The sequence below is a fragment of the Oreochromis niloticus genome, linkage group LG15 (genome assembly GCF_001858045.2).
Source record: "Oreochromis niloticus isolate F11D_XX linkage group LG15, O_niloticus_UMD_NMBU, whole genome shotgun sequence".
In the NCBI taxonomy this organism is placed as follows: Eukaryota; Metazoa; Chordata; class Actinopteri; order Cichliformes; family Cichlidae; genus Oreochromis; species Oreochromis niloticus.
Window position 1 is genome coordinate 22176626 of NC_031980.2, and position 16676 is coordinate 22193301.

General features: G+C 39.2%; 1 protein-coding gene across 2 annotated transcripts in view; it reads left to right on the forward strand.

Moving 5' to 3' along the window:
• Positions 1-16676, forward strand: part of galnt14 (UDP-N-acetyl-alpha-D-galactosamine:polypeptide N-acetylgalactosaminyltransferase 14 (GalNAc-T14)) — a 198141-nt gene that overhangs the window by 105971 nt on the left and 75494 nt on the right. For both annotated transcript variants that reach the window (XM_025898707.1, XM_005452386.4), the window contains exon 3: positions 7569-7667. In XM_025898707.1, coding sequence (XP_025754492.1) covers positions 7569-7667 — 99 coding nt within the window. The remainder of the gene's footprint in view (positions 1-7568; positions 7668-16676) is intronic.

The following is a 16676-nucleotide window of genomic DNA, read 5'->3' on the forward strand; positions in this document are numbered from 1 at the left end:
GGCAGGCCCACCTTTGGCATCCTGTTCTCTTCAATGATGATCTTGCAGGCAGCATAATTTTCACAACATATTCTCCAGACTATTAGTGCTCTGAGAGTATTCTCTTAGACTCCTATGGTTTTGTTGGAGGATCCAGCTCAGCGACCGATGTGTTCCATCCAGAGGAGAACAGTTTAGTGGTGTATGGAAGAATTCAGTCCTTAAACTATCACCTCTCGATTACAAGGTCTTTATACCTTTGTTCAGGTGAGTTTTCTGCCAGGAGCAAGACATTGCCGGACAGAGAAAACAAGAGCAGAGACAGACGGGGCAGGGCAGAAAAAAATGCTGGGAAAATAGAACAGAAAAAGGCTGAGAGGCAGAACAAGTGAAGGACGGAGGGAGAGAAAAGTGTTGGAGGTGTTAATCGGAGGCTGCGAGCAGGTATGTGTATGAGTGAGAGAGAGTGTGTGTTTGTGTGTGTGCACGGGTCTGACAGTATCTCAGGGCTACATCAGTGCCCATTAGTATTTTGCAGCACGAACACACATTTTGACAGGTCGGCCGCCACCGCCTGCAGAGAGGGACTGTGAGTGTGTGTGTGTTTGTCTGTGTGTGTGTGTGTAGCTGCTGGTTTTGACCTCCCTTTTCATGTGTTTATCTCACCTCCAGATGAACTTTGATGAGCCAGCATACACTTTCACAACCACAAACACACAAATGGCAACCACCCATCATCAAATATTAATGATTTCCCACCATCTGAGCAGAAATGTACACTAAAGACATTTCTCATATTCTCTCAATTCTTGCCCACTTTTTTTTTCTTCATTGCTCTTTTAAAAGAAATTCCTCTCCTCTTCTCTTCACCTGCTCTCCTTTCCTCTTCTCTCTCTCTTTTTGTTTCATTGCTGTGTGGTTTTGTTTCCTCTGCTTTTCTTCTCCTTCCTTCCCTTTTCATCAATTTCCTGCTATCAAACTGTGGGCAGAATACAGATATGCAGCTTCAGATTTGGCTTTGCTGAGGGAGGACACTGGGAGATGTTAATGGTCCAGTTTAGTGTTTTTCAATAGTAAATGAAAATGTTTCTGCCTTTTTACATTTGTTTTTGCCTTTTCTGTTTTTATCTCCAGTGGATAAAATAGATTTTTTTGTGATTTATGGTAGTAATACCCAGGAAGTTGAATGAGAATTACTTCTTAGTTTGATTTTCTTTTCCTTCTCTTGTAGTTTTATTTTCTCTCTTGCTTCCATCTTTTTAATCTCATCTATTTTTCCCCTCTGACATCTCCTTTTCCTTATTTTTTTATAACGTGCACATTTCTCCATTTCTTTTACTTTTTTGTTCCTTTTTTCACTTACAATAGACTCCTGCTCTTTTCCTATTCAGATCCCTCTTTACTCTATCCTAGTTTCTTTGCTCCTTCTCATCACGGCTTTCAACTCCCATCTCACATTCTGTCTTTTCCTTGTCTCCTCCTCTCTCACACCTAGCTTGTCCTTTCGCTTTTTTTTTGTCATGGTTTCTCCTGTTCCTCTCTCTTTTTTGCATCCCTGTATTTCCTTCACTGTTTGTGTGTGTTCTCTTTAGCTTTGACGGAGCAGGGAGTTACACACACACACACACACACACACACACACACACACTTGCTTTGGGAGTATAAAGGCTTGTTCATATCAGCTTTAACATCAGTCAACTGTCAGCACAACTTTTATCTGTACATCTCTGTTGCTCTCTCTCTCTCTGCCTGTCTGTCACTGTCTCTCGACCTCAATCATCTTTCATTCAGTCTCTCTCTCTCTCAAACACACACACACACACACACACACACACACACACACACACACACACACACACACACACACAGTCTCTCACTCGGAAGCGGCTCGTCTTTATCTTCTTATCGTTCCTCTCTGGTAGAGCTGCTGAATAAATCAACTGCAGCAAAAACCAGAGATGGAGGCAGGGAGATAGAGGGATGGAGGAGGCAGAGAGGCATGATGGGATATGATATGACAAATATATATCGTGCATATTCCCGCTCTCACCCAGGGAAAGGGAAAGACAATGGAAAAGGAAAGAGTAAGGACGAAAAAATATAGAAAGAAATCCGAATTCAAAGAAGCGAAAGATTTCACTGATGCTCAGCTTTGAAAAACCTCGACTTTCCCAAGTGTGCGTATGCATGTGTGTATATTTAAGGGCAATTTAACCTCTAAATAAACAGATATGTAACAGTGGTTAGCACTGTTGCCTCACATCAAGATGGTACTGGGTATGAATCCACCATCTGATTAATAAGCATATTCAAAAACTGTACTCTGGCTAAAGTGTTGCTAAAACCAATAAAATAATAAAGCAATAAAAATGGTTAAAATACTTTTAAATGTCTGATTTTGGTGAAGAACTGTGTTTCAGATGAAGCTTATTTGGGTATGGTGTGCATGAGATATGAAACTAGCTGGAACATAATCACGAAGTGTGGCACAGTCGGTGTTATTTACTGTCCGTCTGGTTTTTAAGCATGATGCAGCTCTGCAATGCAAACTGAAACTTGCCCAAATATCAGAAGTCACATTCACTTTCTTGCACTTCATATAAGGTTTGAATATGTGCAAATGTATCAAGTGTCTACTCTTTGTATCCAAAACCAAGGTAGCAGCAGGATAAAATAGTACTCTACTGTGAAGTCAGGAACTCTACGAAGCCTATTTTACCCTTTATGCAAGGGTTTTGTGGAGCATGAAGTACGCACACTCATGTATGCACATCGGTGTAATGTGGACAACAGGACTAATGTGGAACCCCTACATGTGTCTCTTAACCAGAACAGGAAGCTGAGTGAAGCTGCAAAACCTCTACATCATTAGAAGCTGGCTTGTAGGGTTTCCTTCAGCCAGTGCTCCTTTACTCCTTCGCCAGTTCCTGGTGCCTTGCATGTTTACTCTCGTTGGTTTCCTCATTATGGTCTTCTCATGGCATTGAGAGTTCCAGCTGTTCTGTGGCCTCAGAGGTGATGATCATGTCTGTTTAAGTGATGTTTTGGCAGTGTGCTCTAGGAACTTGTGGGTAGAAACATTGAAATCTAATGCACAGTTTATTCCACACCGACTGTTGGACTACCTTAGAAATGTGCACTGCTGTTTGACACAGAACTTAAATCTTCACTAATTTGCCCCATTATCGTATGTTCTGATGAAAAATGCTAATGGAAAACGGAATAATAGAAAGTGTTGCAGTCTATACTGACAGTGGACCCAAACACAGGACTGAAAAGGCAGACAGAGTTAACAAAACATATCTGACCCTTTATAAGGTAGGTGCAAAGTTTAAAAGTAAAAATACAAAATAAAAAGTAAAAATACAAAACAAACAAAAAAAACAAAAACAAATCCAAGAAACCCCATAAATAAACAAAGAGCACACAGGGAGAATAAACACTCTGACAATAGACAAGGATAAGAGAAGACTAGATATTGTTTAGGGAACGGGATAAAAGACACATGGGACACTAACTAACAAAGTAAAAGAGGAAATGCCAAGAGAAGGAAGCTGAACACAGAAATGAAAAATTCACACAGAAAGAAACAGCCATAGAACATAATGGAGAGAACCAGATAACACCTAATAACAAAAAAACAAGGACAGAAAACTCAGAGGAACTCCAAACTGTGTGAAAAACAGGAACCATAAAAGTAAGGGAAAACCAAAGCAGACTGTAATAACGTTAGAGTGATGAATAAATAAAAGAATAAAGGAGGAAAAAAAACTAAAGTATACATGCATAGATAGGAATGCATGGGCAGACAAATTCTCTAATCTCCTTTGGAAATATTGTTTCCCTACTTCATCTCTGTGCCTCCAAACAAAAAAGGAAAAAAAAAAATCAAATTGCGAGTTAATGAGGTGCTGATGGTATTATTTCACAGCCGGGTGCTCGTGCGCGCTGACTGATGCTGCGTGCCGACCTGTTAATACAACAAATTAGGAGTTGAGCTTGTGTTCTAACCCACAGCAGATCTCAAGAGGAGGTTCAATGTTTAGCTCAAGGACACTTAGATGATGCACACTGAGTTGAGCTCACAAAGTAGTGGAAATGTGGCACATGCGGTCTGCTTGTACAAAAACTCAGCTCATTTGATATTCGTTGTTGTTGAATGTGTTCCTGAATAATTACACATGACCCGACTGATGTGATCTTGGATGTCTTCCAAGGTTGGAAACAATGTTTTTGAGTTGATGTTTAGTGGATAAATCCAAAGAAACTCAGTCTGGCATCGTGTTTGATAAGCCATGAATACAGAAACACAGATAAGCTCCAAAGAAACTTATATCAGAAGACATGTTTATGTTTTGTGGTATGAAAAAAATATTTGGTATGATCACAGTAAGGCAACATGCTTTTGGTGTCTTCTTTTTTCATATGTCAGGGAAGGGATAACTCTTCCTGCCTTAGATTTTTCTGTGAGGAATATATATATCTTATCTTTTTTAACTACAAAGTTGGGCAGCAACAGGGAGGAGCTCCCCAATCTGTCGTGCTGGGAAATGTGTTGGGGTTTTGGTAAATATCACGTTTGTACTTGTGCTACAAGAAAATTCTGTATTTTTGAGCACTATGATATGAATATACTTGGAGAAAATTATTTGAACAGGTGCAAGATCGCCTATATAATATGTGACTAACCACTTTTTAATTTTAATGCTGTGTTCCAATATGAATTGTATACACAATACAACACATTACTGTTGAGTCAATGAGTTGCTGGACAAAACACAGCTTTCTTGTTTTTCCTCTGTAAACCACAGTTAATTTAAATTCAAAGCCATCAGCTTAGGTTCAAGGTGTTTTACAAAAATGCTGCATTAAATACAGCCATTTTCATACATAAACGTAATTGGACAATTGACTAACAAGGGGTTGTTACCAGGTGAGGCCTGTTCCCATGTTATATTATGACAAATAAAGCAGACATAGTATTTAAAGTTAGTAGTGGGCATAGGCAAATTCTAGCAAAGCCTGGAAAGCCATTGAACATAACTAAAATGTATGATAACAGAATTCATTTCATAGTTAAGAAAAATTGAATTGAGTTCAGTTTATTTATATAGCACCCAATCACAACAGCAGTTCCCTCAAGGCGGTTTATACTGTAAAGTAAAGACTCTACGATAAAACCCCTTCTCAACCTAACCAAGTCAAGATCGCTTTTGAGGAGGTAGCTGAAGAATGTCAGGAGGAGGTTATTGTCAGCATACGGTCAAGAGTTGAAATGCAATGGGCTTACGACCACAGCACCTTGGTTTGCAGAAAATCAGGTTTAATAGAAACATCTAAAAGTCCAACAGTTCAAAGAATCCAAAGATTCTTTGGGTAAATGAGACCAGAGTGAACTTGTAGGTTGAAAAAAAGTATAAAAAGGAAATGTGAAGCACAGTGCATCATCTGTCAAACATGGTGTAGGCAATTTTATGGTATGGGCGTGAATGACTGCCAGTAGAACTAGGCCAACAGTGTTTAATGATAATGTGTCATGGATGAATTATGAAGTGTACAAGGCTATACTCTTTGTTCCTATTCAGACAAATGCAGAAGCAATGCAAGAGTTTCTCAAGACAAAGAAATGGGATATTCTTTCATGTTTAAGTCAGTCACCTGATTTCACCCCAGTAGAGCATGCTTTTCATTTATTACATACAAAATTATATGTCAAAGGGCTAGTGTTTGATCTGTAAAAATGCCTTCTGCGAATTTGTTAGTGCATTTAGGCTTTTCACATTTTGTATTGATCCTCTTGTAATGATATAAAACAGGAAACCTTTTTTTTTTTAATCAAAGGAAATGGATAAAACCAATCTTTCGTATATGTGGTATATTAAATTGAATATTCTAACCTCGTCGCCTTCTGCAAAACAAATAATGAAACACGTTATGGAAGTAGATTAGGTGAGCTGCAGAAAACCACATGTTAGGCTGGTTAATGGTGCAGTATGTTTAGTTCTACAAACACACAGACACACAAACACACACAGACACACACATATTCGAGAAAGGTGAACTTCTTAAAAATAAAGGCCAGAACAGACCAAGCAGACTGTTTCTGTTGGAAAATGTCACCAATCCATCAATCTGATAGGTAAAGGCCAGTCTTCTCATTATACAGTGCGCCTGTGTGCGTGTGTGTGTGTGTGTGTGCGCGCGCGTCTGTGTGTGTGTGTGCGTTCCTCTGCTCTTTTAGAAGAAAAGCCTGCTGACCCAGCGAATGCACTGCAATCAAACATGCACACACTTTGCGACTTATTTTAATGAGCATAGTGGTGGTCATCTATAATTCATTTTCAACATGTCTGGTCTGATCACTTGGTTACTGTGTGTGTGTGTGTGTGTGTGTGTGTGTGTGTGTGTGTGTGAGTGTGTGTGTGAGTGTGTGTGTGTGTGTGTGTGTTACAGCTGAAGACAGGAGCAGCCAGCAGTATAGGAAATAGTCTCACAGTAATCACCTTAAAACAAGTACGATTGACCAGTATAGTGTATGTATGTATACCAGTACATCACAAAAAAATAATAATTAAATTGAAATTCTAGAAAATTGCTTGTTTTGTGTGTATCATAGTAGTCTTAAGCATTTAAGTTGAAGGCAACTGGATTTCTTTTTAGGTTCATCCAAAAGCCTTCTTCAGTTCTGAAAACTGACTGGGAGTCATAGATATTAAACCTGTATTGGGGTTATCATCTTGGGGGTGGTCCTGATAGTCACAGAACCACCATGCCTCATGTAATTTGCTACCACCTCATGAGCCAAGATGTGATTCAAGGTGTGGGTCATTACAATCACATAGTGTGAGTGGGAGAGAAATCATCTGGGAAGGAATCTCAAGATTGATTCATGTTGGTGTAATTTTTTTATATTTAAATATTTTAAATAATGAACTTATATTCATTCTGTATTAATTCCATTAATTCAAGCCTTTTGTGTGTTTTACCAGTTTTAGTAATTTTTATTTAGTAGCATGTTATTTTTCTAGATACTACACATCCTTTTTTGGGGATACATGGAAAACTAGAGGCAGGGACCAGCAGCAAGACCCAAGCACAGAGCAGACAGACAGTGGCAACAGATATAACACAGCATAAAGGGAGTGACAAGGATGGAGCTGGGTTGCAAAGTGGCTTGGACTTGAGGTTTAGAAGGATATGAGCTGAGCTATCAGCTGATGCAGTAGTTTCACTGTAATGTTTGACTATCTCTGGATAGGGTGGTGGAGAACACAGCTGCTACACGGGCTCTCCTCTAATCTCTTGCCAGATTTCTTATATCAAGATCAGACAGACTTTGATTTTTGACTCAACCTGAAAGTTTGTGTCATGCCTGAAAGTCAATTTGTTATATTTTGGGAACTGACAGCATGCTAAGCTGAACAAAAGAGTAGTTGGAGGACTTGTTGCTCATTTAAAATTTACTCAAAGTTCAAAACAGTTTATGTTTACTTGCCTTTTGATACATTGTTTTAAAATTTGACACACCTTTTACTAAATCAAAGGGTTCCTTGCCAGTAGCATTGAGTAATGCTTTGCTCTTTCTTTAGGTGCACCACTCTTCACTACGACTCAGAGCTTCCTTCAACCTCCATCATCATCACCTTTCACAATGAGGCCAGATCAACTCTGCTGCGTACCATCAAGAGGTAAACACACATCTGAGGCTTCTATATGGTAGAGCTTAGTGATAAAACTGCAATTGTGCTATGTCCACTTCCTGCTGTGACAAAACAAATTTCCCACGTGTGGGACTAATGAAGGTTATCTTATCTTATCTGTAACTCACACCCAATCCAAATTCTAGGAGGATTTTGGTTATTGGTATCTAAATATTAAAGTCGTGAAGAAAGTAGACAGGAGTACTTGGATGCTAGGTGTATATCAAAGAGAGTGGTAACAAAGGAAAAGGCTTATAGTGAGTGGTATGTGAGATTGGACGTGAAAGGACTTGTATTGACAAGCAAGGTAGAGAGACTGAGCTGGAAAGGATGTGCAGCAGGTTAGAGTGATTAAGGATGGAGATGGAAATGTGTTAACAAATGAAGAGAGTGTTGAGAATAGATGGATGGAGTGCTTTGAGGATCTGATGAATGAAGAAAATGAGGGTGAAGAGGATGGCTGAAGGAAAGTTGCCGAATGACGTGCAGAGATTAGTAAGGATGAAGTGAGGCAGTCTGTCTGATCTCATCCTTGTGTTAATGTTCTTCCTGAATCAAGATAATGTTTTTCCAGGATCAAAATTGCATCTAAACAATCACATTGCTATGATGTCATAGCTCTGCGACTAGGAAAAAAAGCTACACATATCCACTCAGGAAAAAATCATAGGTAGGGCTAGGGATTACAGGGCTAAAGTTAGAGTGTGGGTTAAGGTTCACCGCTTTATGGTTTGGTGTGCGGTGTGACGTGTTTCCATGAAGCAAAACTATGACATTGCTACAATGTGACTGGTCACTTGCAATGTTGAATCTGGACAAACATTAGTTTTATTGGTCCAGGAACAACACCAACACGATGATATCAGGTCGAGCAAGTGAGGGCATGTATAGAGAGGATGAAAAAAGTCAGATGGTCCATATGACTTGTCTGTGGAGGTATGAAGAGAGGGCAAAAGACTGACCAGACTGTTTAACACAGTCTTGGAGAGTGAGAGGATAACCGAGGAAAGAGGAAGTTAATTGCTATGAATTTTTAAGGACAAGCGTGAACGTAACTACACTCAGACAAAGATGATGTAGCATGGTGAGTAGTATGGTGAGTAGTATGGCTTTATGCTGAAAAAGAGCACTACAGATATAATGTATCCTTTGAGAGTGTCGATCTAGAGAAAGCATACTGTAGTAACAGTATAGGTAAAGAGGAGAGTACAGGTAGGGTGGAGTGGGTGGAGAATAGTGTCTGGGGGAATTTGTTGCAGAACGATAGAAGCAAGAGTGAAGGGGAAGGTTTACAAGATGGGATGAGACCTCCTATAATGTGTAGTCAGGACATGGTGGAAAAGACAGGAGGACGAGTTGGAGGTGGCAGAGTTGAAGTTGAAGACCAGGATGGAGAGGATTAGAAATGAGTGTATCAGAGGGACAGCTCAGGTTGAGCAGCTTGGACATGGACAGAGGAGAGATACTGGATATATAGGACACAGGATGCTGAAGATGGGGCTGCTAGGCAGGAGGAAAATATTAAAACTACAGATGATATGTGATGAAAGAGGACATGCAGAGGATTTGAGGAACAGAGGAGGATGCTAGAGTGAGATGGAGGCAGATGATTTGCTCTGGCAACCCCTAAAGGAAGAAAAGGTATTGAAATATTAAATCGTATCGGCCTTCATCAACCTGTATTGTTCTGACTTTATTTATTGTTAGCCGGTAAGCAGAGCAACATTTAAAACACACATATTTACATTCTCTAGACCCTCAACTATCATTGAACCATCGTTCTGTCAGCAGGTTACCACACCCACAATCAGCACAAACAGATACACAAAGACTCCCAGACACACACGGCAAGTTTTGGCTTGAGTTCAGCTCATTATACCAGTCAGTCAGCAGGGACTGGCTACGTCTCCTCACTATCACAGAGGACATTTTGTGATTTGTTTGTGTATGTTTGCTGTGTGTGTGTGTGTGTGTGTGTCCCCCCTTCAGCCCTTCTCAGAGCTCTGCAGTTTTCAACCAATTAAAAGACAATCTGTCTCCCTGGGCCCCTCTGCTCCCTTTGGCTCTGTCTCTCTCTCTGTATGCGTACAAGAGTGTGTGTGTGTGTGTGTGTGTGTTTGTGTTTGTGTTTGCCGGTAGTGACTTGGAGCTAGAAGTAGTTTAGCTGCCTTTTATTTTTACTTTGTGAATTTGGAAGGTTTGTGCTCACCAGGGTGCATTAGATCCTCTGAAGCTTCCTCGCTGCTTCAAACTGGTTTGCTTGGCATTAAAACATTTGAAGATAAATCTACTGTATAGTCCATCCTAAAGACATTAAGCTGTGTATTATTTGTATTCAGACATTTTTAGGTATTTTTATTGCCCTTAAATACCAGTTAATATAACAAAGTAAGTTCCTTGCAACAAAAAGAGTAATTGTGTTTTTTAATGAAAGACTGCATCTCTCCCTAGAAAATTATATTTTGAATGGATGCAATGTATTTCCAATCTTCTGTTGTCCAATTTTGGTGAATCCAGTGATTTTTACCCTCAGTTTCCTGTTTTTAGCTGATAGGAGTGGCACCTGGTGTGGGCTTCGCCTGCTAAGGTTGAATTTGATGTGCATTCAGAGATGCTCATCAGTTTGACATTCAAAAAAAAACTTTTAAAATTGTCATTGTGGACAGTCTCTCCTTGTTTTGGCTTTGGTGTTTTTCAAAAGGAAAGGGGACAAGCCCTGTGTGGATTTGGTGGGATTGTCGAAGAATTGTCAGCTTTTGACGTTTCATACAGTTTTTGTGAAAATTAGCCCCGCCAAACTAAAGGATCGGTGTCTTAACAGAAATCAGCCACTTGACAGAAGAGCTTCAACTAGTGTCTTTACAGGGAGGTTGACGCACTTGGCTAAAGCTCAGACGAGTTAAGGGTGCTACAACAGATCACTTGACATTTGCAGTTTTTCTGAAAGCCAGTGCAGCTGACAACAGCAAAAACAGCCAAGAAACAGAAACTGGTGACGTTATGAGTAATGAGACTGTAAGTGTGGAGTAACTTCTCTATTGGAGGCTACACACAGAACTTTTTTGAGAATAGTAAATTGGAAGCATTAGATGAGATGTTTGCAAAGTGTGTTTTTTTTTTTTCTAAGACAGAGTGACGCTGTGGGATCACAGAGTGTTTCCATAGTCCCTTAGTTGGTTGCTTAAGGGTCCTTAATGGACTACGGTGTGGCTTTGCAGGTTGTGGCCCATTAAGAGCAAATTGTGTGCAAATTACATTTGCCCTCACTCAAAACAAACCATCAATTTTTAGACTGATGACTTTATAGCCAGGCGGTGCTTTCAGCTTATATTTGTGCCGTATGAAACTTTACTGCAAGTGCTCCCAAAAGGTCATTCAGTCAAATTCTCATATTGTTTTCGTTCCTATCACTGCTTACCCATTTCTTACCTGCGTAAGTGTTTGAGAGGGTGACAAAATCCACACAGAAAGATGGATGAGCTGGTGGTGGCTCAAAACAAACAAAAACTAAGTTTTGGGGATTGTATAAAACCATTTTTACATTTTGCTTTTACCAAAACTACTTTGCTAGTTTACTTCATTATTATTGGTTTAAATGTATAAGTTTACAGTGTTAAAGACGTCTTAAAAAACTATGACATGATTAACTACATGAAAAGATTTTACATGCCCTAATCTGCATCAGCACAAAAAAGCTGCATCAGCACAAAAAAGCTGCATCAGCACAAAAAGCTATTATACTTAAATATTTAACTATAAGTTGCATTTTTCTTCTTGCCCAAATGTGGCTGAATTTTACCAGAAGGCTTTATTGGTGTGGCTGTTTATTTTTTGTTTGTTTTATTATTATTTTTTTAGATGTGTCAGAATGAGTTCCATGATACTAATAGGTGGCCTTTAAAGTTTAGTATTATAACACGCTATAGAAAATCTGACTTAATGTACCTTGAATGTGTTGATAACTGGTGGTCCTGCTTAGCTGCATAAACAAGTTCTCCTTGGCAAACACCTTGCCAGACATTTCCACAAGTACACGAATACCACATGTTTATAAAACTGCCCCAAGAAAAGCAGAAGGGAAGGACGTACCACTAAACCCAGGCAGAGTCAAAATACTGAATTGGAAAAAAGCTTCAGCATCATACTCTTTGTGTGAAAAATGCTTAAAAATATCAGTGTGCCTGTCTCTTCACTGGATCATGAAAAGTTTACAAAAATCTTCAGTTTAGTGAAACTTTGTAGACTTTTTCTTTTAAGAGGCTTTGAGAGGCATTCAGTCATAGACGGCAGACAACTGAAGTCTAATTTCAAGCGCCACTATTCAAGCTGCGGGAAAAAAAAGAATAGAAAAAAAACTTGAATAGCCTGATAATGGAGAGATAAGTTTGCTTTTTACTATCTGCAATCATGTTTTGCTTCAAGGACTCTGAAAACACTGAAAATGTATTGAATGCCTACAATTACATTACAAAGGGGTGTAATTTTGGACCTTTGTGTGCTTTAGGGCTCGGCAGTATGCACGCCGAACTTTAATAAGTTTGATTTGAGACAATGATGGGTACTTTGAAAGCTTTTCATCTGGTGATCAAAGAGTTGCTTTCTGAGGGAGAGCCAGGCCTTGTCGATATTTAATCAAGGTCTGATCCTGAAAATTGATCTCATCTTCTGTCTCCGCTGGGCAAGAGATAAGCAGGCTGCATGAGAAAGGGACAGAGACAGAGAGAGAGAGACAGGCAATGACAGAAAAAATAAAAATGAGGAGCTTTTGGGATATTTGGTTTTTAATAGATTTAGTTTGTTTTGGCTCTGTGTGTGCATGTTCATGTAAAACAGGCTCCTGAACTGCAAAGGTTTCATTATGTACAAAGGAGCTACAGCAGGAAACGGGAAAATGAGAGAAAAGAGCTACAAATATTATCGTGTGATCATCATTCCTGCTATGTTATGTTATATGTTATTGTATGTTATGATTAGGTTGGTTGTTATGTTAATGCCAAATTTAATGACATAAAAAAATCCTACAAAAGGGATTGATTGTGGCAGCATGTTGCAGATGAAGAAATATATCTATTAAATAAAATCTAGTTTAATGCATTTCACTGTTCATTATGTTTTCAATTCATTTTACATCTTCAGCCAAATCACTGCACACTGAATGTTAATTGAGTGGAGAAAAGGGTTAATTAAATGTTCGGGTGTGATATTTGTTTTGATATCCAGCCCGCACTTATCGTGAGTTTTTGTTTACATGCGTTCAATTAACCGCTGATTGTGGTTCATTTTTTCTCTCTATGTGAGGGCACTCTAAACACAATGACACACAAGCTGCATTAATCTACATCCTTCATATGCCAAGCAGCACGCACACGCTGTGTGTTATCAACATATCTGTTTCACATGCTGTTTTTTGCAAATGAAACAAAGGACTGGCTGAGAAGGGACTCATTCCTGTAGCTTTAGGACATTTTCCATTTTCTGTTGATCATATAATCATATATATTTTCAAGCTCAAGCTGCCACTCCGAATAATCTGGAGACAGGGGCATTTTGTTGTTGTGGAAACATTATAGGCAGCATTGGACACTCATCACCGTTTTAAACCCCCGTTCTTATAGTCCAACAAAAATAAATGTTTTTCTTAAGTATTTGCGAATAAAAATGTAAAACACTAACAGAATTATCACTAGGAAGAATTTGATCAGTCTGTCTTCAAGACCAGTATGAAGGTTATACTAAATGGTATTTACCTATGATTTACACAGTGGTTTGAAGTATCATCTGCAGATAGTTTTGCTTGCTTTTGTAGTATTAAATGATGCTTTGAACCACAATTAGCATCGCAGTTCAACAGACTTTCTTTTTGTACAGTTTAAATGTAGAATTTTTCTTTAGTAAGGTCAAGTGTTAAATTTGTGTGTGAGATAAACCTCAGGGAGTTGTCTAATTACCCAGTTGGTCCATCAGTCAGTCTGTAATCCAGCCAAGCAACCATCCTGCTCTGCTCAGCAGCCAGCACTCACTGCAAGTGTAGAAATGCCACTTCTAGATCAGCACCAGCTCAGCACTTTCTGATTCAGTGGTCCTAAAAAATGCACAGTAAAGAGTCCAGATCACTTCCTTTAGAACTGATCACTCAGGATTTATTAGGAGGAGGACGAGGCAGATTTATAGTCTCTGCCTCCTTCTGCAACTTGGCTGTTTTACGAAATCCTTCCTCCCACTCTGTTGGCTCTTTGTCATATACTTCTACCTGAATCATTATCCCTTTCATTTTGGGCTAAAGCGTTTTTATAGATAAGGAAACCCACGTGTTTTTAGTATATAGAAATACCCAATACGTAAACATTATTTTAGATACAAACAGTCTGTATTTAAAATGTTTTTTATTGCTTGTTTCACAGGAAAATATATGTTTTTGTTTGTAATTGTGGTTTCAACACATGCAGTGAAGTTAAAAAGAAAGTTCTCAGTGGACTCTGTGCAGTCCTGTGAAAAACTAAATTTACTAAGACCCTTCTAGCACCAGTAACATGAAGTAATCATTTTCTATATGACTTTATCATTTTTTGTTTTTGCACAATTTGGCCTTAAAATTTCAATCAGGTCTGGACTTTACTGGGCTATAGTAACACCAAATTCCTTACTATGTCCTGTTGCATGATCCAGTTAGATCCAAGTTTTAGCTTTCAGAGGAGTTCGTGGTCTGTTCAATGACTGCAAGGTGTTCAGGTCCAAGCCCAAAGTCATCACCCCTCCAGCACCATGCTTGACAGTTGGTATGAGGGGTTTATGTTGTTGTTTATGTTGATGTGATGTGTTTACTTTTTGCTAAATTTGGCACTAATTGTCACAAACTTTAAAATTTTATATAGCGTATGATTTTTTATTTTGGGGGGGTTTGTTTGGTTTTTCTCAGTTCCTCTTAGGTTTGCTGTCAAGATTATGGGGTTGTGCTACCTCACTCCTGACCGCTACAGTAAAACTGCCAAAACATGTGCTATTATAGAAAGAGTCACACTTGATGATTTATTAAACAGTTGCATTTGATTAACTGCACATTGCTTCTACTTCGGGGGCGATCGTGGCTCAAGAGTTTGGAGTTCGCCTTGTAATCGGAAGGTTACCGGTTCGAGCCCCGGCTCGGACAGTCTCGGTCGTTGTGTCCTTGGGCAAGACACTTCACCCATTGCCCGGTGGCGCCAGTGTCCGGCAGCCTCGCCTCTGTCAGTGCGCCCCAGGGTGGCTGTGGCTACAACGTAGCTTGCCATCACCAGTGTGTGAATGTGTGCGTGAATGGGTGAATGACTGGGTATGTAAAGCGCTTTGGGGTCCTTAGGGACCATAAAGGCGCTATATAAATACAGGCCATTTTACCATTTACTTACCCTCTGAATTCATATGGAAGCAGTAAGGATGTACTCACTGTATAGAGTCCATTGAAAACTCTTTCACGTGACTGTATTTCTAATAATATTTCCATGTTGGTCTGTCTGTGGGCTGGAGTTGACACAAAGATGTGCATAGTTCCCTAAAGTATTTTAGGCAGGCTTAAGAATTGCATTACTTTAAGCAGACCACAAAAAATCACTCAAGGGATCACAATAAGCTTGCCCACAGCTGCTCCATATCTGCAAGCCACTTTGGAACCCATATAGCTACTCCTTTTCATGCTGTTTCTGACCTAATCAATTGCATATCTACCTGTTTTATTCTGAGCAGAGCCATAGTACCAGATATAAGTTCCTGCAGATGGAAAACCTGTTTTTGACTATAACATTGCTGAATAAAGGGCATTTCCAAGATAAATGTATTTGGTATCCGTATCAGCTCAGAATAATTTTTGAGGAGACTCATCATGTAAATGATACTGTAACATTACAGATCATTAGTAATGAGATGCTATTCCATCTAGATACCATTCATTGCGTCTGTGAGGCATTAGATTAACACTGATGAGCTTATACATACAGCATCCTCTAAATAAACAGTCATAATGAGAATGTAATTAGTGAATATAGAAATAGATTTCTGCAAATTAGCGGGGACAAGACTTTATTTAATGTGGACAAACTAGCACTTTGATTTCAGACTAAGGCTGATAGATTCAGACGTATAGTGATAGATCAGCACTGATGAGACAGTATTTACTGGGTGCAGATATATAGCATAATGCATCACTAGTGGCTAGACAGAACAGAACATATTGAGTGGCTGAATCAGGAATTCATTCCATGAGAGAGATTTTCTACAGATGGATTTAAGATGCAGTGAAAAGGGCAAAGTATACTGTTTTTAAAAAAGATTCATCAGCATTTAATAGCACATATTTTAATACTGCGTGGATGTACAAAATATTTTAAGGAGATATTTAAGAGATATTTGACATCCATGGGAAAAATTTTTCATTGCTGTCTGAGACCTTGATAGAGAAATAGGCTGGAGGAAGATGGCAGGATGTGGATGAATGGAAAGATCGGTAGATTCAGAGGTGGGGAAAAAAAGAGTGATGAATTACTCCAGCAAGGTAGAGGACAGAAGAACCGGCTGTCAGCTAAGCAATCAGGCAGAGAGAGTTTGGAAGGAGGAGGGAGGTAACCAAGCTGAAGCATGAGAGAGAGGGAGAAAAGGTGAAAGCTCCACAGAGGAAAACAGGACAATTTTGATGTAAGCAAAGCCTGATAGTAGTTAAAACTAAATTAACTTCTTAACTTCTAACTGTAGAAAAAATAATAGGTAATGGGAAACATTCTTCAGCTGATTTAAAGTTCAAATATAACACAGACCCCATTCACATGAAGGAAAGAGTGGCAGTGTGTTTTTACCGTAACCAACTGAGCAGAAGAAATCGAGTTCCCAACAGTTGAAAGCATCACTTCTCAGCTGTGTATAAAACCCTGAGCAACAGAGAGGCGAGACAATCTAAAACCTGAAGGAGGTTTTGTATTTACTTCACACATTTCCTGGAGAGTTTTTAGTGCACAAACAAGGATGGTTTAA